This window comes from Filicampus tigris, chromosome 1 (genome assembly GCF_054856515.1).
Source record: "Filicampus tigris isolate MCC_2025a chromosome 1, RoL_Ftig_1.0, whole genome shotgun sequence".
Lineage (NCBI taxonomy): Eukaryota > Metazoa > Chordata > Actinopteri > Syngnathiformes > Syngnathidae > Filicampus > Filicampus tigris.
The window spans coordinates 25,520,932-25,543,796 of record NC_141217.1 but is presented as its reverse complement, the minus strand read 5'-3'; the positions used below and the strand labels follow the sequence as shown (position 1 = coordinate 25,543,796).

The 22,865-nt window shown below is 40.6% G+C and overlaps 1 protein-coding gene and 1 long non-coding RNA gene across 2 annotated transcripts; one reads left to right on the top strand and one right to left on the bottom strand.

Annotated features, from left to right (window-relative positions):
* Window positions 1–979: 979 nt before the first annotated feature.
* Window positions 980–22,556, bottom strand: noc2l (NOC2-like nucleolar associated transcriptional repressor). Its single transcript, XM_086029006.1, has 18 exons — window positions 22,346–22,556; window positions 21,885–22,016; window positions 21,594–21,807; window positions 21,284–21,515; window positions 19,011–19,101; window positions 18,830–18,908; window positions 18,548–18,658; window positions 18,276–18,389; window positions 18,007–18,195; window positions 16,251–16,390; window positions 15,989–16,100; window positions 11,721–11,834; window positions 10,134–10,235; window positions 9,402–9,545; window positions 6,633–6,746; window positions 6,336–6,471; window positions 2,448–2,537; window positions 980–1,227 (listed from the first exon to the last, which is right to left on the bottom strand). The coding sequence occupies exons 1-18, from the start codon at window positions 22,357–22,359 to the stop codon at window positions 1,103–1,105; spliced, it is 2,253 nt and encodes a 750-aa protein (XP_085885132.1). The 5' UTR covers window positions 22,360–22,556; the 3' UTR covers window positions 980–1,102.
* On the top strand, window positions 3,353–4,713 carry LOC147153382 (uncharacterized). The gene is made up of 4 exons (XR_015086588.1): window positions 3,353–3,533; window positions 3,621–3,734; window positions 3,816–3,979; window positions 4,079–4,713. It is a non-coding gene; the product is annotated as an uncharacterized LOC147153382 (long non-coding RNA).
* Window positions 22,557–22,865: the final 309 nt, after the last annotated feature.

Here is a 22,865-nt window from a genome sequence, read left to right as displayed (position 1 = left end):
AAAAAAACAAAAACAAAGGATAAAACACCAAAAAATGAGAAAAATATGAGAAATTTGCACTTGTCACTTACTGTATTTGTAATTATGTTTAAAAAATAGCAACATTTGAATTGTAAAAAAAAATGTAAAATATGACAAAAGCACAAGACTGAGGAAAAATTGGAACAATGTATGAAATAGCTTGTAAACTTTATTAATTAAAAGTTTAGGTTATATGTATTTAATGGGTAAGAGAAAATGGTATGACAAAAAATCTATATATTCAGGGGCGGAAAAATGAATTCTTAAAAAAAAAAAAAAGTCCATTAAATATTGAATTTTTTTTTTTTAAAAGGGCATTAAACTGTAATGTCTGACGATTTTACGTTTGGAAAAAAAAAAGTCAATCAATGTATTCCAAAAATGGGGTGATGATGTGATTGCAAATGAACTACTGGCAGTGTTGCTCCTTTCACAATAACGACTGCTAAACATTGGTGCTGGTGTTCAAGCAACAGCGAGGACAAACCTTTTTTCCAGACTCTGTGTTTGGACAAGAAAAGCCACGCGGCGAGCACGCAGGCAGGAAGACAGCGGTCCCAGCGAGAACTTGGCAGAGAAACACAGCAGCCTGTGTTGCCGCTCTCCCACCTGGGCCCGGCTTGTTGGCACGGCATCAGACGCCAGCCAGCCCGCCAGGCCGGCACGCCTCCGCTGCCTCGGGCCTCGACGCCCGCCTCCTGCCCGGCCTGACCCTCACCCCCGCCTCCCCCTTTCTCCCTCCCTACACGCTGGCCTGAGGGAGCCTGGAGGTGTGCAACATGGACATGCAAGCTCACTACCGCTACGGATTTGCATACTTAAAAAAGGCAAGTGGACCATCAAAATGTTCAGGTTTTAAGACAAAGTCTGGGTATCAGATTAAGGTTTGAAGGCAGGGTTGGCATTTCTAAAGTGAATGACACTTTCTTTAAAAAGAGGCAAAACTTGACACATAGCATTGTTTATGCATGTTTATGCTCTATAAAAAGTCATTAGAATGTGTTTGTACTGTACAGTGAAGTCAGTTGGACTTTCAAAAGCAAAAGACATCGATTGCATGTTAAACGTTGAGCTGGTTCCCTCAGTCGTCGTCGGACAGCTCCAGGTCCTCCACCACATCCTCGTCTCCTTCGGCCAGTTTGATGAGAGCAGAGGACGACAGCGGCTGAGGGGCCTTTGACACCTCCTCGCCCTCGTCTTCCTCATCTAAAAGGGAGCAAAGTCAGAAATTTGATTTCAAGGTTTGCATATGAGACAGCACAAAAACGGTTTGATAGTTATGCTATTTTTGTTTTGCTGTGCTATCACAATTCATTGGATTGGTTTTACAAAAATAAGGCATTTTTGTCTCATCTGCGCAACTCTAGGAAGATGGGTTCCAGATAATTATGGAAAATATTTTTGCTCTCAACCAATGGCACAGAGTGTACCAAAAAGTACTACTACTACTACTACTACTACTACTACTATTAGGAATGGAGAAAATGGTTCATTTGACTGCCACATAGTTGGAGTACTACATGAATAATTCAGAAATCAAATACCTACTTTTACAAGGGTTACATTTATAATATTATATGGAAAAAAATTCAATTAAAAGTAAAGTAAAATTCAAGAAAAAACCTGAGAAAAGTCAGTTTTACAATGAAAGAAATAATAGTTTACAATAAAAATAAAATAGTACAGTATATTAATAATATTTTTCAAAAAGTCATAACACCACAAAACTACAAGAACAACAGTATTTTAACAAAAAAAGTACACATTTCCAATAAAATAGTTTAAATATTAAAACAATTTAAATGAGAATTTAAAAAGATAAAAATCTTAATATCACAAGAATAGGGTATAAACATTACTCGAATAAAATCAGAGTTTCACCAAAACTAGTTAGTTTTACAAAAATAATATAACAAAACAAAAAACAATAAAAACACCATAACATTACCAGTATATTGTAAACATTAGGGCTCACTTGCATTGAGATGCAAATTGGCCATAATAGACCAACGCCGAATCAGAATTTTCAGATTGGAATCAGAACAAATTATAACATACTGTCGTGTATATTATATTAGGGCGTGAATGTCAACACTCGCATCACAGTATGTGTGACGTACGTATACCCGTGAGTGGTGCCATGATGTGTTAGCATTAAGCTAGCAGGGGCAAAATAAAGACAATTTTCGTAGTTTACTTTTACAGTAAAAAAAATTCAACTGGGAGCGGCAGTAAACAGCTTGAAGCCTCTTTTTGGAAGAATTGTTTACTTTTGCCAAACTGCTGCTTGTTGTATCTCAAGTTTGCACTTGCATCATGAAAAAAATCCAAAGAATCGGGCAAAAACATGAGAATAAATAAAAATCGATGTATTTTTGTATAGAATTAAGATGTAATACAATCTGTGCTCTGCATTTTACACCCACCCGAGTCTCCATCGCTCATGTCAGACAGTCCTTTAAGATCTTCGTCGTCGTCGTCATCGTCATCATGTGACCCATGGCTGCCCTTTTTATCTAGACACAGATAGAGACAGCGAGACAGAGAGCGAACATTACAGGCAGATAAAACCACATTTTTTCCGCCTTCTGTTGACTTTCCCCAAGTTTGCGTTGCTACACGGCTGACGTTCTTTGGAGACACCTCGATGTGGGCCAAGCATCAGAGGCAGCTGCAAAGCGTTTGTGCGTGCTTGCATGTGCGCTTCCCCCTCCTCCCAGAGATGGAACCCAAAGTCGATTACAGCCGCCGCCTGCACTGCACAAACACCCGTGACAGTTTACTACTGGCAATTTCAGACGTCTTCGGCTCACGGCCTAAATATAGCAAATGGAGATTGCAGGCAGGTTTCATAGCAACACTTATGATGGAGGTTCTGCGTGTGTGCGTGCGGAATAGCCAAAAGGGACAACGGGGTTTCACAGGCTTTGAAGTTGAGGTGTGATGAGAGGCTGAGGGAGTAGACGAGAGACACACACACACACTGCCGAGTGGTTTTCTCCTGTCTGCTACACTGCACGCACAAACACGCCTTTAAGGCCCTGATAGACCAAACCGACGTCGGAGGTGGTGATGCGTCGTGGCGTCCGAATGCGCCGTCTGTTGGCTGTAGTGGCCACCGTCGTAGTGTCGGAACCCGTCTGTAAGCGTCTTGGGGGCGGTCACGCATGTTGGATCGGCGTCGCCAGTCGTGACATTTGGGCACTCTGATTGGCTGTTAGCTAGCAAATCAGCACTCGGAGCACCAAGGGGAAGTGACAAATGTGGAAAAACAGTGAGCACGCCTTTGGTGCCTTGATCTTCTAACAAGTACAAGAGCGAGGGTTGACAATGTAAGCAGAGTATTTCACAATACCGTGTCAAGAACGCGATGGTTTACTTCGCGTGGGAGTTCATCGTGAGCGAAGAATAGAGCCGAATGCATTGTTTACGTTGTTATAATCAGCCCCCGGCCAACATCATTCCGGTTGGATTTTTCTAACCACGAGAAATAGTGACTACCGCCGCCGATGGTATGGAAGGATATTACATCTTATGCATGCGCAGAAGGTACTTTAATGGTCAGCGTCGCTGTCTGTCGTTGCGGTGTATTCCTCCAGCGTGACGTGCCGACAGCCGGCCGGACGCCGCAGGGGGTAAGCGTCTGTCACTGTTGGCCAGCATCTTTTTGGTCTATCTAGGCCTTAAAACGCAGACATGGATAAAAATATCAGGTACTTCCCTCGCCATCTAAATTCAATGGTTTAATGCTACTCACTCTGGCTTCCTCACTGATCCACTATGCTACTTTTCAGGTTTCCCCCAAATGACCTGGAGGACTTGGAACACCCCCCCCCCCCACACACACACACGCGCCAAAGCACCACACACATACACAACATCATTAGCCTGTCCTGCAAGTTCCAGGGCTGTGCACGTCAACAAAGAAGCTTCTGAAGACTCAAGGCTGGACAACGAGGTTTGTATTCGTGTGCCGTCATCTGTGCGTGCGCGCGCCAATGAAAGCAAGAGAGGAAGCCGCCACCTCTGGCTGTTCCACTGGTCTGGTTTGAATTAGGAACTCCCGCAGGGAGCCGAGCCCGCACTTCCTGTCGACGGAGGTCAGTTTGTGTTTGTACTGGGCGGAGGAAAGAGCAACCAAAGGGAGGGTGGGAGCCACAGAGGGGGATGGCTGCACGTGCGTTCTCAGGGACTCTCCCGACAATCAAGTCCAGATGCATTAAAGGAAAAAGAAATGCCTGCCGCCTACTCCTCTTTTCCTCTGTGACCTCGGAAAGACATATCTTCCGTGGATGTATTCCGATGTAAAGCCTGTGGACAACTGCTCCAAAAGGTGCAAAACAGCAAAGGGAGCTAATGACACAAAAACACCCCCACATTTTTCTTTCCCCTCCAATCTAAGGTGAGCATTTACAGGTTGATTTACTTCACATAACACTTAAGTAAAACAAAGGTCCAGAACAACAACAACAGAAAAAAGACTCCATGGCAAAAACCAGACTTGAGCTGACATCACCGTTTCAAAGTTTACTTCCTCCCTACGAATGAAAACGTAGCAAAACACCGCCCTCCAGAGGCCAACATGGGTAATTTCTCATCTCTCATTGCTTCACCAAACAGTTGGACCTCCAAAGTTGACTGCAGTCCATTCTGGGACACTGCTTGCCCATCCATTTATCATCTAGCATTATTTAGGGCTCTCACCATCGAATATTTTAAGATGATTCTGTCAATTATTCAATCAATTAATTGGATAATCAGATAACATTTCATTTTGCATTGAAGCGTATCAAAAATAATACCCCACGATTACTGTTTATTAACCAATTATTTGGTGTTGCTTAGTGATTAAGAAAACAAGTAAACAACAATTAAGAGATATCACACGAAAGGGTTTGATGATGTACTCACCAAGCTTTTTGAAACAGATTCAGTTATTGGTCTGGGTATTGTTTTCCAAAGTCAAAGCAGATGTTTGAACAAAATATAAATCAGACTGCTTTCATGAAGAATGACAGAAATCAGAGAATAATTACTGTTGAGACGCTGAAATCACAGGATTCGGACAACTTTAAGTTAAACAATGGCTGTAAACGATTGCTTGATTATAAAAAGAGTTGTCGATTAATTTGATCATCAATTAGTTGTTAATCGATTAATTTTGACAACTGTTCACCGCCAGACTTCCATCCATTTTCAACATATTTAGATGTATACAATCATGCACTGAACCAATTCATTGTTGGTGTTTCCGCTCATTCTGCCCAATGTTCATTACAAATTAATCTAATATAGCAGTATAATAGTTCCAAAGAAAACAGAGCAATGGTGTTTATTGCGTAGAAAGGTCAAAAGGAACTGGGTTCAAATCTCAGCTCAGGCCTTTCTGTGCGGCGTTTACATGTTTCTCCACGAACAGCAGCTTCCTCCCACTTTCCAAAAACATGCTAGCTAGCTTACACGAAGGCTAAATTGCCTAATTGACTAAATTGGTGTGAATACAACAAAACTTCACTTTTTTTTTCCTTTCAGTCATTTCAACAAACCAATGGAAAGACTTGAAAAACTTTGAATAAGATAGCAAATCTAATTTCCTTCAAGGGGGATGACGTTAGACACCTATCTTTCTTTCTACCTATGCAGCATGTTGCACAGGTGGTTAGCATGTCTGCCTCACATTTCCTGCATCTGCTTTGGATTTGGATTGCAGGTGCTCAAGCTTCCGCCGGAATTCCAAAACCACAAATATGAAATGTCCACAGGACAGAAAAGACCAAACAAATATACATAAATATATCTCATATTTCCTTTTTGTGCCTTTCTTTTTATTATATTATATTATATTATATTATATTTAGTATTAGCATAATCCAAAAGCAATTAATAGTATTCAAGTAAGTTACATTATTTTAATATTATGGAATTTAGATTACATTACAAATGACATCTTTTAACAGGTAACTACCATGGTAACTTTGTCGGAATACATTTTAAAAGTAACCCTCCCAACCCTGAGTAAAATGTTAAATCAATCTTTGATATCCAGTGAGAATGTGTAGAGCAATTGGATGACCCTGTTTGAAACAATTATATAAAAAAAAAAAACAACAGCAACAAGAAAAAAAAAAGACAAAGACAAAACAAATGCAGTTAATCACTTCAAGCATCAGGGCTCTAAATTCGTAGACAGCGTGTTTGGGAATTTGGCAGACGGCACTGTACCACCCAAGCTTCCACCCTCAACTTTGTGACGTTTGAGGCATTTCCCTTCCGACACTGGCCGAGCTGTATTTCTAAATGACCGACGCCCTTACCTTTGAATTTGAGTCCTGTGTCGTCGTCGTCATCCTCCGAGTCGCTTTCAAACAAACCCTTAAACTCCTTCTTGTCCTCTGCTTTCTTCTCGTGAATCTTCTTGCGCTTAATCTCTGGCAAGTTCAGATCTTCCATCTTAACAAAGCAGAAAACAGTTTAGCCTATATATATACATATTTTTTTGCATTTTATTTGTGAATAGAAAGGAGGTTTCTTGCTTTATATGATTAACACTGGGCAACACTTCCAATCATAAAATAAAAGCCTTTAATTGATGTGCTGTGTTGGATATTTACCCTTTCTTTGCCAGAGATCTCCAACAGAATTTCCTTCTCCCTCAACTTCTTCCATTGCCTGTAGTATCTGCTTAGAGGAGTTCCCTCCTTTGCAGTCTCCTTCTCCCATGCCACCTAAAAAGAGCGGAGGATCAAAACAGCTGATCTCCATGTACTTTGGTGTTTCTTATCGGAAACGTCAACAAGGAGCACAGAGGCATTTGCGATATAGGGGAAGATCAAAATTCCACTACAGTTCGTTCTGAAACACTTGTCAAACTTTGAGTTGATTGATTCCAAACCGAATTTCCCACTGAGATTGGAAGAATTTCTTCATAAATCTCAAATCTTTTCAAATCTAGAGAAACTTCCATCATTTCAATGGCGAATGAGGGGTGATTAACACCATTAGGCTAAAAGAGGGTCGGCAAATGTCTGGCAATGAATGAGTTAACAGAACCGCAACCGAGCAACACTTCTGCTCAGTCTTCCAGACGGCTGTTGGTGATCATGTCCGACTATTGCTAAAATCAGACAAAAGTACTTGGACACCATTGGAGTCCATTCTGCTAAGAAGGTAAATCTGCTTATTCACTCCAACTTCCTTCTAAATTTTTCACCTCATACTTCTTTGTCCTTTCATGGAAAGGAAAAGGCAACACAAGCATGCAGATCCTTTGGTTTTGGCTGATGAGAAATGCAGTGAAAATTTGTGATAAAGTACTTTGTTTGTTGCTAACCAATAAAACAACGCAACAGAGACACCAGTCTTGAAGCATTAATGATTTTGGATCGCATTCGAGCGAGAGCGGCATGGCAGCAGGGGGTCTGGTGGCCAGAAGGGGGCCGTGGCCTTTTGCACGGCAGCAGCGGGGTGACGTCCCCTTTCCTGTGCCTGCAGGGACACCTCCACCGCTGCTCCGTTGCCAGGAAGTGGATGCCATGGTGACGGCATCCAATGAGACAGCAGTGGCGGCAGCGGCAGCGTTGAAATCGCTGCAGGAGCCAAGCTGTCTGTTCATTTAGCACACCCATGTGTTTGCACATCTTATTGCCTCGTCTACTTATAAACACTAAGACCATCTCTTCATGACCACTTTAAGTCTGATGGTTTCTATCTTTGTGAAATGCAAAAAATAATGGTGTCATTTAGGGCTGCTCGATTAAGCGATTTTGAGCCGTAACTGAATGGCCTGGATAAAACGATGTTAAAAACATTTTGAGTTCAAAGAAAGAAAAATTAAGTTTAAATAAAAGACATTCAAAATACTTCATTTTTCATTATTTTTTATTCTACGTGGAAATCGCAATCGTAAAATCGGGTTTGAGAGAGAATAATCGGGATTTTCTTATTGGGCAAAATCAAACAGCTCTAGTGTCATTTGAGTAACTGTGTCCAAAATCTGGCACTGTAATAGCTGATTAACCGACCAATGATAATGTGATGTGACTTTTGATCCCATCGTGAGTGATCTTTGCAGCACCTGCTTGAACATATACAGTACATCCCTTAAAAGTAGCATGTCTTAACTTGAGACTTTCCTGACAGTTTGAGGACCTCGCAGTGGAATCAGAACAGTGTCCATCGTGTTTGTTTGAACGTCCCAAACGTTTAGAATTTGAGTTAACCCAAAATTTGGGTGAAAAAAAAAATCAAAAATCCAAAACCTCATTTCAGCCACTATTAAAGGATTAAAAGCAAAACGGTGTTTCAAATGTTATGATATAGTTGGGAAATGATCCAAAGTAACCATGTGGATGTCGGTTTAGTCATATTTCTGTTTTTAGTAGGTTTTGTCAACTTGTTTTTGTAAATTTCCCAATGGCTCAATTGGACTCGCAGCTTTTTGTGAACTAAGGACTTTGCTTCGGATCTTTTAAGACTGATGTCATTCATTTGAGTTTGTGATTTTGACATTTTGTGCTTAGCTGCCTTATACTTAACTTGTGATCATAAAGTACGGCGTTATGGGTATTTCATGCCTTATAACACACTACATTAATGGTTGATTTCTTGGCGTATGTAAAGTTAATAATCATAAAAAGATGAAGGTTACTGCACGATTACTTTAAATTAATGCGAGAATAATTCATTGCCTGTAAAGTTGATAAATGTTTTTTGATGGCGAGAGGTTCAGCTCTGAAACAAATTACTTGAAATCTTATCAATCTTAATGAGAAATTTTGGTTGAAAAGATCATATTGCAGTTATGATGGATTCTGATCAAACCTAAAGATTGCACGGTATTCTGGCTCTTCCAACCATTTTGGGCAGATTCTGGTATTAACCCATCAAGGACGGGAGCGCATAACCGCGTATCTACCAGTAAAGCTGGGAGCACTGTTGCATGTTTCTCCATTTACAGCCAGGAGAGCGTACACGTCATTTTCTTATTTAATCAAATTCTCGGTCTCTTAGCCAATGAAATGCGTCAGAATATACATGTGACATTGTCGTGAATTGTGGGAGGGTATCCGGAATTTTTTCGAGGAGTAACGGAGGCACAGTCGATCGCGGGAGCGCCAATATAAATCACGGCAATGATATCGACGACATGCTCGCGGACATCAAAGACGTGAAACCATCCAAACGTGATGTATGGTTAAGATATATGTTCGTAGACAATGACGGCCTGAAGTTCACCTGTGCCTATTCAACACTTAAAAAAAAAAAAAAAAAAAAAAAAAAAAAAAAAAAAAAAAAAAAGGTTAAAAGTCTGTATTGAAATATGTTTAACAATAATAATAAAGAAGAACAACAATAATTACAGGCCTTTGGTCTCCACTCACCACAGCGCTAGCATTGGCCACTCCGAAGGTGGCGTTTTGTCGTCTTGCTGTGATGTAGATGCTGTTCTCTTGCACCTTGTCAAGCAGCTGCTGCACTGGCTTGCAGTAATTGGCCACTTTGCATTCTTTCAGGAACGCTTTCAGCTGGAAGAGGAAGAGAATTAGTGCGGGGGCATAGTGAGAAAAACAGCACTTGGACGCAGTTTCTAGGATCAATTTGGGACAATTTTAAATGACAGGCAGCACCAGAGAAAAAGTAGCTATTAGGTTCCATTAATAAGAATACAACTGATGTGGCCACTACTGGCAGAAATAATATAAAATTGTAAGAGACTACCAAGATGTATCCCAAAATACAGCTTTGCTTTACTCATGAATCCCAACAGACGAACGGATAAAAACACAATTAAAAATGTTGATACTCTGTACAGTTTGTGTATCTCGTGTTAAACTTAAGAGCCGCCTCTCACATTCTGAAATACCCTCACACACAGGAGGTTGCAAAGTGCTGACTTTGTACTAGTGTGGTTTACACAAAACAGCAGCGCAGAAAAATTCAAAGCAACAATGCCATCCTACTGAGGTAAAAAAATTAGTAACCACTGTATTTGAAAAACCCCTTCAATTTCTGAACATATGCCATGTTCTTCAACATGAAAACTGCACATTTACTTGAAGAGAGCGCAACATCTTGACTTGGGGACGACCAAAGCCACAATTAGTGTATGTTACCTGAAGGACAGTGGGCAGAGCGAGCTCTGGGAAGCCTATGGAGCTGGCCTGAGTGTGGAAATATTCCAGCGTCAGGTCATAGAGCTGGTCGATCAAGCCGTCCTACAACAGAGTTGGGGAAAAAAAAAAAAAAAACAGTTTCATACAACATTAGACGTGCCTCTGTGTCATACACGTGGTTTGCACGCAAAATAATTGAACAAGTAATAGCCATCAGGGGTGCGCATCTCTCCACAAAAGACGATTCGATACGGCTTTCAATAGATGGGCCGTGAAACGATTCAAGGACGGTTCCATTTGAAAGTGGAACGATTCGATTCGGTTCGACTCAGTGGGATTCAATTCGATACGGTACGGCTTGGTTTGAGAGGGTATGAAGCAATAACATTTTGGTGGACAATTTACATACTGAACAAAACTGAACACATTGAACTTGTCAGTACTGTAAATGGGCCATTTCCTTCTAAGATTATCTCTCCAATAAAACACGATTCGACAGGTATCTCAATATATTTCAGAGTGGAACGATTCAATTCAGTTCCATTCGATGCATTTGCATCTTTTCAATCAAAAAAAGATTTTCTGGTTCAAAGCGTTTTTTGTTCCACCCCTAATAGCCATGTAAGTCATTGGTGGAAAAGCTGCCATTTAGAAAACCTCCAAATGCAAGTTAGGTTTGACTTCAAGACATGCTACAAAGTGTGGGCTATTAATAGAACTTACTTTTTTTAAATTTGAAACAACCTACTTCACTAAAATGCAATCAACATTTGTGAACAGTTTTGTTTGGATTGATGTCTAAACAGTCAGGAAGAGACGAGGCAGAGACAATCGACTTTCATGAATTTGTGTGTCAGGTGACAGCCAGGTGAGAAAAAGGGCCATTAAAAACCATGCGGGAATAATCCCAGAGGCCGCGCTGCAATCCTCTTGGCTGCAGCACTGAGAGTGATGGTGACTTTGGGACAGTTTTAGAGGCCTGGAAGGAGGGCTTTGAGTGCTCATTCCCCTTATGTGTGCAAACACACACACAGACGATGTGTAACTTGAAAACAACTTTAGGCAAGGCCTGAATCACTTATCAGACCAGCGGCTCTTCGTCGGTGAATCAATGATGGGATGCACATGTCCAGCTGTGGTCATCTGAGCCTTTTAGTTTACACCAATGTGACAATCTTTCTTATACTGTACAGTGTGTGCAATGACGTGCGTTTGAAATCAATCCGTGTAAAGCACGTATCTCACCGAGCGGTGAAGGTTTGCGAGCGTTTGCGCGCGGCCCGAATATTGTTTTTATACATCAGGGTTTGTTCAAGGTTGCAAACACTTTCAAACGGTCGCTCAGTATGATACGGGTTTAAACGTTACACATCCCAAAATTTTTCAATGAATAAAATAGAATTGGAACTTTTCTAAAGATTACTATACCATACTTGAAATAAATAGACAATTGAAATCTTGACATTTTCAATTTTTCACAATTTGCAAACAACCAATCGCAAAACCTTTCTACCTTCATCTAGGAGTTCCCTCTATTGAAAAGAAAATGCTGTTATTGTTGCAAGTGATGTTCACGGTAACTCATACCTTGTAGGCTTTCTCCATCAGGTTGACTTTGTTGAGCTTCAGGATGACTGCAAAGTTGATGGGCTTCTTACTCATTCGTGCTGGTTTCTTGTTGAAGTCCACTTGCTGAAAGATCTTGTGAAGGAAAACGTTAACATCAATTGTGAGCTCACAGCTTCAAAGCAATCATATCCAAGAATGCCACTGTGGATGTTAGGGTGGATTTAATTGTCCACCAGTTTACTAAACCCTTCACATGCTACAAATCCGTTACATTGAAAATTAGACCAAGTGTGACTAGCTAGCGTCTCAGTTCCAGAAACAAAACTTTGAGCAATGTGATTTCATAAGACACAAAAAAAAATGATATAGTCTCATCTTCTTCTGTTGTTTTTTCTGTTCCTTGTAATGATCACACTAACATGGGCGATCACAAGCCGATAAAACAGCACACCTACCGAGCTCACCTGCTAAAAAAGGTTCTATCGCTTCCAAAATAGTTTCACCACACCTAGTTTCCAGAAAACTAATTTGAAGCAAACTATGGGGTGTTATTACCCTGGGGGTCATTTTGGCAGTGGTATTGTACCTCCCTGCCAGAGGGTGGTGCTGTCATCTTTGGTCTTCCCTTTTGTTTCTCAGGTACTGGCAGGTTGGTGAAAAAGGTGAGTACAAAATGGCAGCTTCCTCTGGCCCTACTCCCAATTGCCCCATACCATCCTGAGTCTGTTTTCTCGTGATCAAGACTAAGACGCATGTTGTACATAAGTGCACGCTTGTTATGTTATGAAAAAAAAAAAAACTGAAAAAAAAACTGTAGGGGTGGGCAAGCATTTTGTTTTCAATGTTTTCACCTGTTAATATTTGCAGGGAGTTGGGTAAGACAACCGTGTTTCATTTTCATTATTTCTGGTTTAGGAAGTTGAGTTGGTACAATGGATTGTTTTATGTTGTCTTGAGTGTGTCCACTCTGAGCCTTTTGATGTCTTCATTTAAGTGGGAAAAAAAAAACGGTCCTTTGTTTGGACTGCAATTGTTGCGGTCGTCCTTAGGAGTGAGGAAGAGGGGAGCACCTTTCATGTTATGTAGTGGTTCTCCCCTAATCCAGTCATGTTGGAACGTTGGCGCCAAACAGTATTTACTTACTGTGGCAGTTTACTAAAACACTTCAGTTGGGTTACCTAATACACCCCTTTCGGCCTCTTTTACACAAGAGACACACAACGCAACAGGGTGGGAGAAGTGTGTGTTGAAACTTACACCTTGACACTGGTAAAGTGGGATTCCCTTACAGGCATGCATCATCCCACCTGTTGTGTCCATGCTACTACCTTTGAAGGCAAAACAAAAAATAGGCAGGTCACTTTGCTCTCCTATTCAATGTTGGTGCCATTTAAACAGAACAGTGACACCCCGCCAAAAAAAATGGGGGGAAATGTGGCTTTTATAGGCAATGTCAAAAGGACTAGTGATATCACTTAAAGGGTGGAGCCAGACCAGAAATGGTCCAACGGCCAAATTCCAAGAAGAAACAACAAAACGCTGGATGTCCACCATTGTTACTGCTATGATGCTATTTTATTTACAAAAACTATAAAGTGGTCGCCATCCCACCAACAGACCCTGTGGTGGCAAATGCAAGCCTGATCAGGGTTATAAACTGTATCATGGAAAAATTAACTGAAGCGTACCGCTTGGTGGAAACATGGCATTCTATTACAAGGCCAACAACTTGTGGAAGCTTTCCAAATATGAAAAATCGATGGAAATAACTATGGTTTCATATAGTAGACATCTGTATGTAAGATTTTACTACAGTGAATACCAATGTTTTCAAAATTTGAAATACTGTACTATTACACTAGTTTTAAAGTTCAAATTATTATTTGGTTTTAAAGGGTGCTAACACGCTGCAATTTGTACCACGCCCAAGCATAGCTGGAAGCCGTGAACTTACGTTATAATTAAGACAATTAGATTTTAATATTACAAGAATAAAGTGATAATTTTTAACGGATTAAAGTTGTATAATACAATAAAGATTATATTTTAACAACAGCAGGGATGTGATACTTTCAGCATGAACCTGCATTAAATTTTGTGTCCTGTCAGGTTACACTTTAGTAGGATCGTTAGGGTTGTAAAAATTAATCGAAAATCGATTTAAACTGCTTAAAAGATGCATCAATGGAAAAAAAATTAATTGATTAATCAATTTGCGTCGCACCAAGTGTTGCGTTTATGAACTCTCACATCTCAGCACTCACAATCCCTACACAGCTACACCTAACAAAAGACATAACACACCTAGGTCATTAGAATATAATCATTTAGAGTACTGAAAAATGATGTTCCTCCTAATCTTTAAAGTTTTTTATCATTCCAGATGCATACCACATTTTGAATGTGTAGATCAAATTATGCGCTTGCGCCAAACAGCATTGCGTATTGCGTTTGTAGATGGCTGCAGCACCACGCTAGCGATTAAAAAAAAAAAAAAATTGAATTGAATCGAAAATCGGGAACTGAAAACAGAAAATTGAATCGAAGCTTGGGCGAATAGCTACATCCCTAATGATTGTATATTTAATTTCCTCTTGAGGTATTAAAATGAGGCTGTACGGTGACCGAGTAGCTAGCAGATCCACTTCACAGTTCTGATTTACGGGGAATGAATCTGGGCGCCTGCCTTCCGGGGTAGAGTTTGCATGTGTCTTCTGCAAGTGCTCGGTTTCCTCCCACATTCCAAAAACAAGACTAAATTGTCCTTTGGTGTGAATGTGAGTGTTTTTGTCTATATGTGTTCTGCGATTGACTGGCTGTCAGTCCAGGGTGAACCCCAGATGTCAGCTGGTATAGATTTCGGCACACCCGCAACCCGAACGAGGATAAGTGGTATAGAAGATTGATGGATGGATAAGATTAAAATCAGCCCAACTAAAAAAAAATAAAACAAAAATAGAGTAGACAATGAAATGGTCAACACATCATGAGTGTGATCAGTATAATGTGTTAACTAATACAGAACAATAGACTAAAATATTCCGCTGGTAAAATGATATCATTTAAAGGGCGGAGCCAGCCTAACATTCATTTCTCCGGTTTATGATACGGTCATGCAGCACATTCTTCGGCAATGAGAGAACATTCCAGGCAGTGCGTCGACTATTCATTCACATGCTTTAGCGTTCTGCTCATGGCACACAAAAGTGAAAATGTGCTGTGTACGTGTTTGAAGCTATTTCTGACACCCGCTTATCATTGTGTGGTTCTGTGCGCCTGTGTGGTCGTTAATGTGCTCAGTGTGTGCGAAGCAGAACGGCGTCGCTGGCCGCTGCTGTCTCTATAAACAGAGGATGTGGTGGCGGTCTGAAGGGGGGAACCGGGGGAAGTGGGACAGCATGGACCAACCCTGATGCACGCATGCACGCACACACATGCCAGTAGGCACACACTGCTGATGCGAAAGCTCTAACTTGTACACCCCCATGGAGAGGCAAGAACGCACACAGACATAGCAGAAGGGGGGTTCTGCCGCTGCTGCCCTAATTAAATCAGTAGCAGCGCACCTCAGCTTACCTTTAACAAGAAGAGCAGTAAATGAGAAAAAGCAGAGGGGGAAAAAAATGTGCATCACCAATGGTTTTGATGTCGGGGATTTCGTGGGGTTGGGGAGGTTGAGTTAGCTAAATGGGGCATGGCCTCTGCGTGAAAGTACGGGCATAGGCAGACAGGATGTGGTCTGCGCAGCGTGTTGAGACCAGAGTGTGAACCACAACCATGACTTTATCGCTTATGTCAAACTGCTACACGCACAAAACCGCACAAAGACCACTCCTATAGGGGGAGGCTTGTCGTTGCTGGCAGCAAAAAGCACTCTCTTCTCTCAGACAAAGCACACGCACAACACCCGACGTTGTGTGGAAGTTGTCAGTTAGTGACGTACCACATTTGTCAGGCAACAAAGCTTTCTGTCGCTCACTAACACACAACCCCTAAGGACAGAAACTCAAAACTGGTGGTCTTCAACATGAGACAGTCGGCAAAATATTCTGGTAAATCAAACCTTGACATTGTCTAAATTTACAATAAAGACAAATTACCCCAAAAAATATGTGTATGTGTCTTGAACAGTCGAAATCATGACATACTGGCACCTTATTTTGAGGTGTCACAAAGAGTATATTTCAGGATGACTGGAAAAAACTGTGGAAGCTGTAGGCAACTTAGGCCGCGTAAAACATGTTTGTCGAGGACAAAGGAGGCACTACAGTGGCATGGAGTCTCACCTCTATGAGGAAAGGGAGAACCGGGACAAATGTGTTGGTCCTGTCAGATAGCAGTGTGAGGGCTCTGCAACAATGCATCCTCAGAGGATAATATCTTGATGTGGGTACCAACCTGTTGAGGAACACAACACAGTGATCATTGTCGCCACCTGCTGTTGGTAGAACATACAGCAGCCCAGAAAAAAACTAAACAAAAGTGTGCTGCACTCTTCAAAAGGGAGAACATAAGATAAAAACCCCGCGATAAACTAAAAGCACTTACTTGATGGTTCCAATGATGACTTGGCACAGTGGATAGATAAGAGGGTGGAGGACGTCACTGGGGTGCAGGGTGCTGAGAACACGACACCACAGGGAGAGACAGTGGATGTACTGCCAGTTGTACACTGACTGGTATGTTTCCTAAGGAACACATAGAGGCATAGTTTCAAAGGCCTCAATCAGCTCATGTTTCTTAACAGTAAAATTCCTCAAAACATTCTGCTAGATAACGTCCAACTATTGGGTGGCGATGCGCATTTAAGTCAGCATCTGACTGGACAAATTCAGATAAAAGTATGCAATTTTAGAAGAAAATGATTGCATGTCTTTGCGATGTGCATATTTCGTAGGATGGGCCTTTATATGCACTATTATTACAGTTACTGAGCCCAGTAACTCGGGATGTCACAATCTCATCAATATCGCAATATTTAAATTGCCACGATATACCATCGTCATGTCACTATATTAATAGCAGCAAATCAGTTTAAAAGCCCAAGTTGTTTTCCATTTGCGCAGTTCCATCACCCTCTGGTGGTTAGTTTATTAGTGCAGTTTAATTTGATGCCACCTATCGCCAACGTGAGTGCATGCCTATTTCTTTGTGAATGCTGTTATGTACAAAACCAGAATATTGTAATTTTTAAAATGAGCTTCTTTTTTTTTTTTTTTTTTACAATATCGTGAGCCTCTATACAGTACTGTGCGCTTGTTATATATCGCCAATCTACCCACAATATCATGATGATTATCATATCATCAGGTTCACATCGCGACATTATCGTATCGTGACATTTGGGTATCGTGACATCCGTACCAGTAAGATGTTACAATATTGTATCGGGACCAAAAGGCCAGATTTTGCAGAACGCCAATGTTCTATGCAAGCCCATTAATATTGCGTTTGTGGAATATTTGTTAAACAGCAAAATGCACCCGCTTTTAGCCATCTCAAGGGCCATTTTGTCACTTTTGTCAACTGAAAATGACATCACAGATGCTAAGGCGCAGATAATGACCAATCATAGCTCAGCTTCAGAAAACATGTGAGCTGTGATTGGTTGTTATCTGAGCAACTGTGATGTCATTTTCAGTCGACAGAAGTTACAAAATGGCCGCCACCTGAGATGATGAGATTTTGCTGATTAAAGCGGGAGTCAACCCAAAAAAAATTTTTCAAGAATATGTTCCCAGCAGGCCCACTAGTTGAAACAAGGCATTCTGATAAATATTGCGTTTGTGGAGTAAGAGTTAATCCACCCGTTTTTGGCTATCACCGGCGGCGGCCATTTTGTCACTTATGTGACATCACAACTGCTCAGGGCTCAGATAACGACCAATCACGGCTGACCTGTTTTCTGAAGCTGAGCCATGATTGGTCGTTATCTGAGCAGTTGTGATGTCATTTTCAGTTGACAGTAGTGACAAAATGGCTGCCCCCTAGATGGCTAAAAAGGGGTGGATTTTGCTTCGTAACTAATATTCCACAAACACAATAGTAAACAGAATGCCTTGTTTCAACTAGTGGGTCTGCTTGGAACATATTCTTGAAAAAAATATGTTTGGGTTGACTTCCGCTTTAAATCACTGCAAAAAAATTACACCAATTGCAGCAAATGCAACCTCAGAGTGGGCCGAAACAAAAATAAAAGTTACCTCTTAACTCTGTGCCTCATTCTTTTTGGGATTACTTTTCAAATACTCCTTTGGTGTGGTAGTCTGCCTTCCTAAGCCTATTCACATGTTGTGAAACCAACCTTTTTCTTCATGGTCATGGCATTCCTGAGGTGGATGGCGAGTTGTCGGATGTAGATAAAGGCATGCTGGTAAGTGGCCTGCGTGTCCAGGGAGTACATCTCTGTTAGCGTGCGCTGCATGAAATTGATCATGGGCAGCGCATTGGGAGATGTGAACTTGCAGTTTTGCACATAAGAAATGTACATTTGCTGGGGAGAGACAAAGTTACATTTATTTCTTTACAATAATCCTTGTTGAAATAACCTCTCACTATGGTTTTGTCGCTCACCTTCAGAATGGGGCCAAGGTACGTTTCTTGCTTGTGTCTGCAGATTTTGTTGAGGGCCAGAAAGGCAAGTACTCGACTTGTCTCTTCTCCAGTGCTCCATTGCTTTAGCAATTGCTGAACACAACAGACGTGAAGAGGATGAACACAAAATTTGAACTACAACACCACAACAACTAAAATGCATGCAATGGTGGTGGTGGCAACTGATTCATTTTTCCTTGAAGAGATTAAAAAAGTATTGCGATGCTACCTCCATCTAATATCAGTCCTACCTTAACCAGGTGCCGACACTGTTTGGGAAGGCAAAGAAAATAAGGTACGAGTTGATTGGCGTGTCGCAGGACAGCACTGATGACTGTGGCCTCTGTTAGACAGGATAGCAACTGTGGATAGAGAGCATCAATGAAAACAGAGCACACATGTTTTAGTAAAGCTATAAAGAATACAACATATGTCACAGAAGTAACAATAATAATATTATTATAAAGAAATAATTTCAGAATGAATCATGTTTCTCTGTAATCTACTTCACAAAATAATAGCAGCAAACAAACCTGAACGACGCCGCCGAGATACATCTTGATGTCTAATTGATTCTTCTGCCATTTCCTACTAGTTTGTGGAAGCACCAGCCTAAAAACAACAGTAACAGAAGATAGTCAAGGATTTATTTCCATCAACACTAAAGTGCACAGGCAGTGGTAGAATTCGGCAGATATGAGAGTCCCAGCCTACCGTTTCGGGTCCGTATCTGCCTTTAAGCTGAGCAACCGCTGTAAGGTGCCATGCATGTCTCGGATGCAGAAGAGGACCAGGGAATTAAACACTGCAGACAGAGTTTGGGAACATGGCAACTTGTAGTTACGTCATTACTGTTACACTCATAAAAGTAGTTCAAAGGCAGTCAAAGATAACCAAAAATACATCTTGGCTGTTTTGCATTCACAAACTCACATATTCACAGATTTTTTTTGGGGGGGGGGGGAATGGGCGACCGATAGTATGTTAGCTGAATATCTTGCCTAGTTTTTCCTCATGTATTCAAGTATTCATTTGGCGCCATCTGGTGGAACCTTGATGTTGATGTTACGCTTCATTCATTGGTGTTTTTTTGTGGCTTGGACTGTTTTGTTTTGTGGGCAGTTGAAAGAAACTCATACAGTCAAAAGTGAAACTGAAAGTTATTCACAGATTTTCACTATTTATGGCAGGGCTTGCGTGCCTATCACCCGTGAATAATTGGGATCCACTGTGCTACGACTGACATTTTTAACACAATGATTGGCATATTTTACCAATTATAAAAGAGGTGTTGTTATTTTTAACACCCGAAATTGCAGCGACCTGTAAGAAAAAGGTTTATTCTGCAGTTGTTACTGATGCTTTGATTGGTTGTGCAAGGGTTACATTAGCAGTTTTCATTACTATTACAAACACTGTGCAATTAATCGAAATTCAATTACAATTATGATTACACTCCAAGATTGCACAATTGGCATAAGCGTAAAAAACGATTATCAATTATTCATATCCAGTGCACTTTTTTTTTATACAATGAAATCATACTTAATTTTAAACATTTGCAATTTTTTTTTTATTTTATAACAAATTTTATAGATTTTATTTGGTCCAAAAGGAACTTGCAAAATTATAGCATTTCAAAGAAATTTATTTGCATTTATATATTTTTTTACGTTTAAACAATGTCTTGTTTTGTACCAAAAAAATAAATGATTGTTTGAATAATCGTTGTTGCAATTATCACCAAAAATAATCGTGATTAATAATTTTTTCATAATCGAGCAGCCCTATAAACACTCCACAGATACTGTACAGACGATTGGAGTGTGACATACTGTTTGATTTCGGTTTTGATGGAGAATATTTTAAACATATAGTTTTACAGTCAGAAGAACCAAATTGATTTTTAGGAGGATGATCTCATAGAGGCAGAAGTACTGACTGAAATACGCTTATATACTGTAGTACATGCAACAGAAACTCTTGTGAATGTCTGAGGACGGTAAAATATTTAGCAATTCGGTTCTGGATGTTATTATTTATAGTAACTAGAAATGCATGGTCGTAAACAATTTTTAAAAGGCATTCACTATTCTTGAAGGTTCATTTTTTAGTGGTTCACAGTGTTGTTATACAGCATACTGTTCTACATTTGTTGCACTGTTGGAATGCATCATTGCGTTAATTTTTGGGAAATGCTTTCTGCTACTCAACGCTGCAGCAGCTTCGCAAGGAAAATTAAAATGAAAAAAAAAAAAAAATCTGGTGTCACTATAAAGCACTTTTGCCAAGCTCTATTTCAACACATTGTCTGTTCAGCAATACAATTTTGGAGCTTCTGAATAATCGAAGGAATGACTTGGAGCCACTCACAAGGAGCCAAGCCATATATGACTTACACCTCTCTATGTCCAAGCTTTTCCCGTTCCAACTTTTAAACACAGTGTTACGCACAATGGGCAAATGCCTGACTGTATATCCAATTGCTACACACTTGGGGTGAGTTAAATAAAATAATGTCATTGATGGCCTTCACCAAATTATCAGAGTGATTGATTTATTTTCTTACCTCAGCAATATATTTGTTTTCCTCTTCAACTAACAAAGCACAAAAGCCTATTTTAAACATGTGATACTGTTGGAATGTGCCATGTACAAAACCACAAAGATGAAAAGCCGGGATGCAGTCCTCCACATTAACCCTAATTAAGTGACTGACCCTTACAGTTCCAAATGGCTTGCTACTTGAAGTCACCACAAAAGTGAGGTGGGAGGAACAAGAGAATATGTGCTGATGTAGTTTGCTTTGCTTAAAGATTAGTAAAATTCTGCAAAGTCTTGAGTGAGCTTCCAAAGAACGCATTCATTCAGAATCATTGTGCATGGAGTTAGAGGGACCCAAGACCCCGAGCTAGATTAGTCCTTAAAACTGGAATTACTAAGAAAATAATATTACCATATCACCACATAAAATGAGGAGTTCTTACCTGAACTGTCATCCACCTTGTATTTGCACTGGGTAGCTCTTTCACCCTTAGTTGTAGCAACAGCAGCCTTGAATGCTTGCGTGATTTCTCTGATGAGGCGGGGGGAAGGTTCCTTTTTTACAGACGCTTTCCAATCTCGGATCATTTTTTCAGTGACTTTAATGGCATCGTCTGTCTTCTTGGATTTCTTAGAACCTTTTTGAGCCTCCTCCTCCTCTTCATTGCTGTCCTCCTAATGTAAAGAATGCTTTTGTTGTTGAGGAATAGTTTATGAAAGTATAATACATTTACACAATAATGTCAGTCGCACCTCCAGCATAGATGGCAGTTTGTGGTATTTGTCATCGTCCTCGTCCTCGTCCTCGTCCTCATCCTCAATCTCATCCTGAGAGCTATCGGTGTCATCAAAATTCAGGAGGCTCTTGTCATTTGCCTCCAGAAACTTGTAAAACTCTGGATCTTTATTTTTTAATCTGGACAGCTGGTCCTTGTGCTGGGACGCTTTACCCTTCTTCACTTCATCCCTAAAGAGGAAAAAAATGAATGGTTTAACCTGTAACGTTTGGTTATGCACATTTGAATAAACAGGTATGATAATTACTTATTGTTATCTTTCTTCTTGTCCTTTTTCTTCATTCCATTTTGCTTGGGGGGTTCATCTTCAGTCTCCTCTTCCTCATCTGAATCCAAGCCATGCTGCAAGAACTCATCGAAACTGAGGTCCTCTAATTTTCTACGACAAACATGCAAATACATACAAATCATCTCGGTAGAAAGAGTAACGGATTTCAAGTAGCGTCATCAAAAAGAAGCAGGCTCACTACATTTCATATTCAGTACAGGTAACACGTCCTTTGGTTTGTTGTTAGCAACAACTAGCAAGACTCCCTCAAGCTAGCAAGACTCCCTCAAGCTAGCACATTGCAGACCATCTCACACACCAGTCACGTTCATTTACTTTTGCTGTCCAACATTGTCAACCAACCCAACATCGAGTGTTCTACTAAGACAAGCAAAGTCACGTATAACAAACCAGAAAACATTATGAAAAATACCACGTACCGCTTCCCTGCCATGCTGTACTCACGTGTGTCGCCGGTTAATTACCCACAATGCCCCGGGTGCAGTTGGTTTTGTGTTTCATGGACAACTACTGATGCTAACTGAATTTTGTTTTATATATTTAAGAAAATGAGCGTGTCATTCCCTCAAATACACGGAGTTATGGAAATTCCCTAAAAACGATATTTGTCAGTAATAAAATTTGTTTACAATTGTGAGTGGGTCGCTGATAGTGTAGTGGTACAAACGCCCTAGTTGTGTGCGGGCAGCGTGGAATCGGTTCCCGCGTGTGTGCCCTGCGACTGGCTGGCGACCAGTTCAGGGTGTAGTCTGCCTTTCCCCCATTGTCGGCTGGGATAGGCTCCAGCAACTCCCCGCGACCCCGTACAGGATAAGCAGTGTGGAAGATGACATGATGATGACAATTGTGAATTCTAAAAAAAAAACAAAAACATTCGAGCACGAGAAACTAACTTGTCACCATATGAGCTTTACTTGTGACCATATGAGCTTTAAATTG

What these genes read in the sequence shown, in the direction of transcription:
- noc2l (XM_086029006.1), bottom strand. An exon ending in GTCATCATTGGAACCATCAA is followed by an intron (nt 16,101 to 16,250) that starts GTAAGTGCTTTT and finishes GTTCCTCAACAG; the next exon opens with GTTGGTACCCACATCAAGAT. An exon ending in CATGAGCGATGGAGACTCGG is followed by an intron (nt 1,228 to 2,447) that starts GTGGGTGTAAAA and finishes GCTCCCTTTTAG; the next exon opens with ATGAGGAAGACGAGGGCGAG.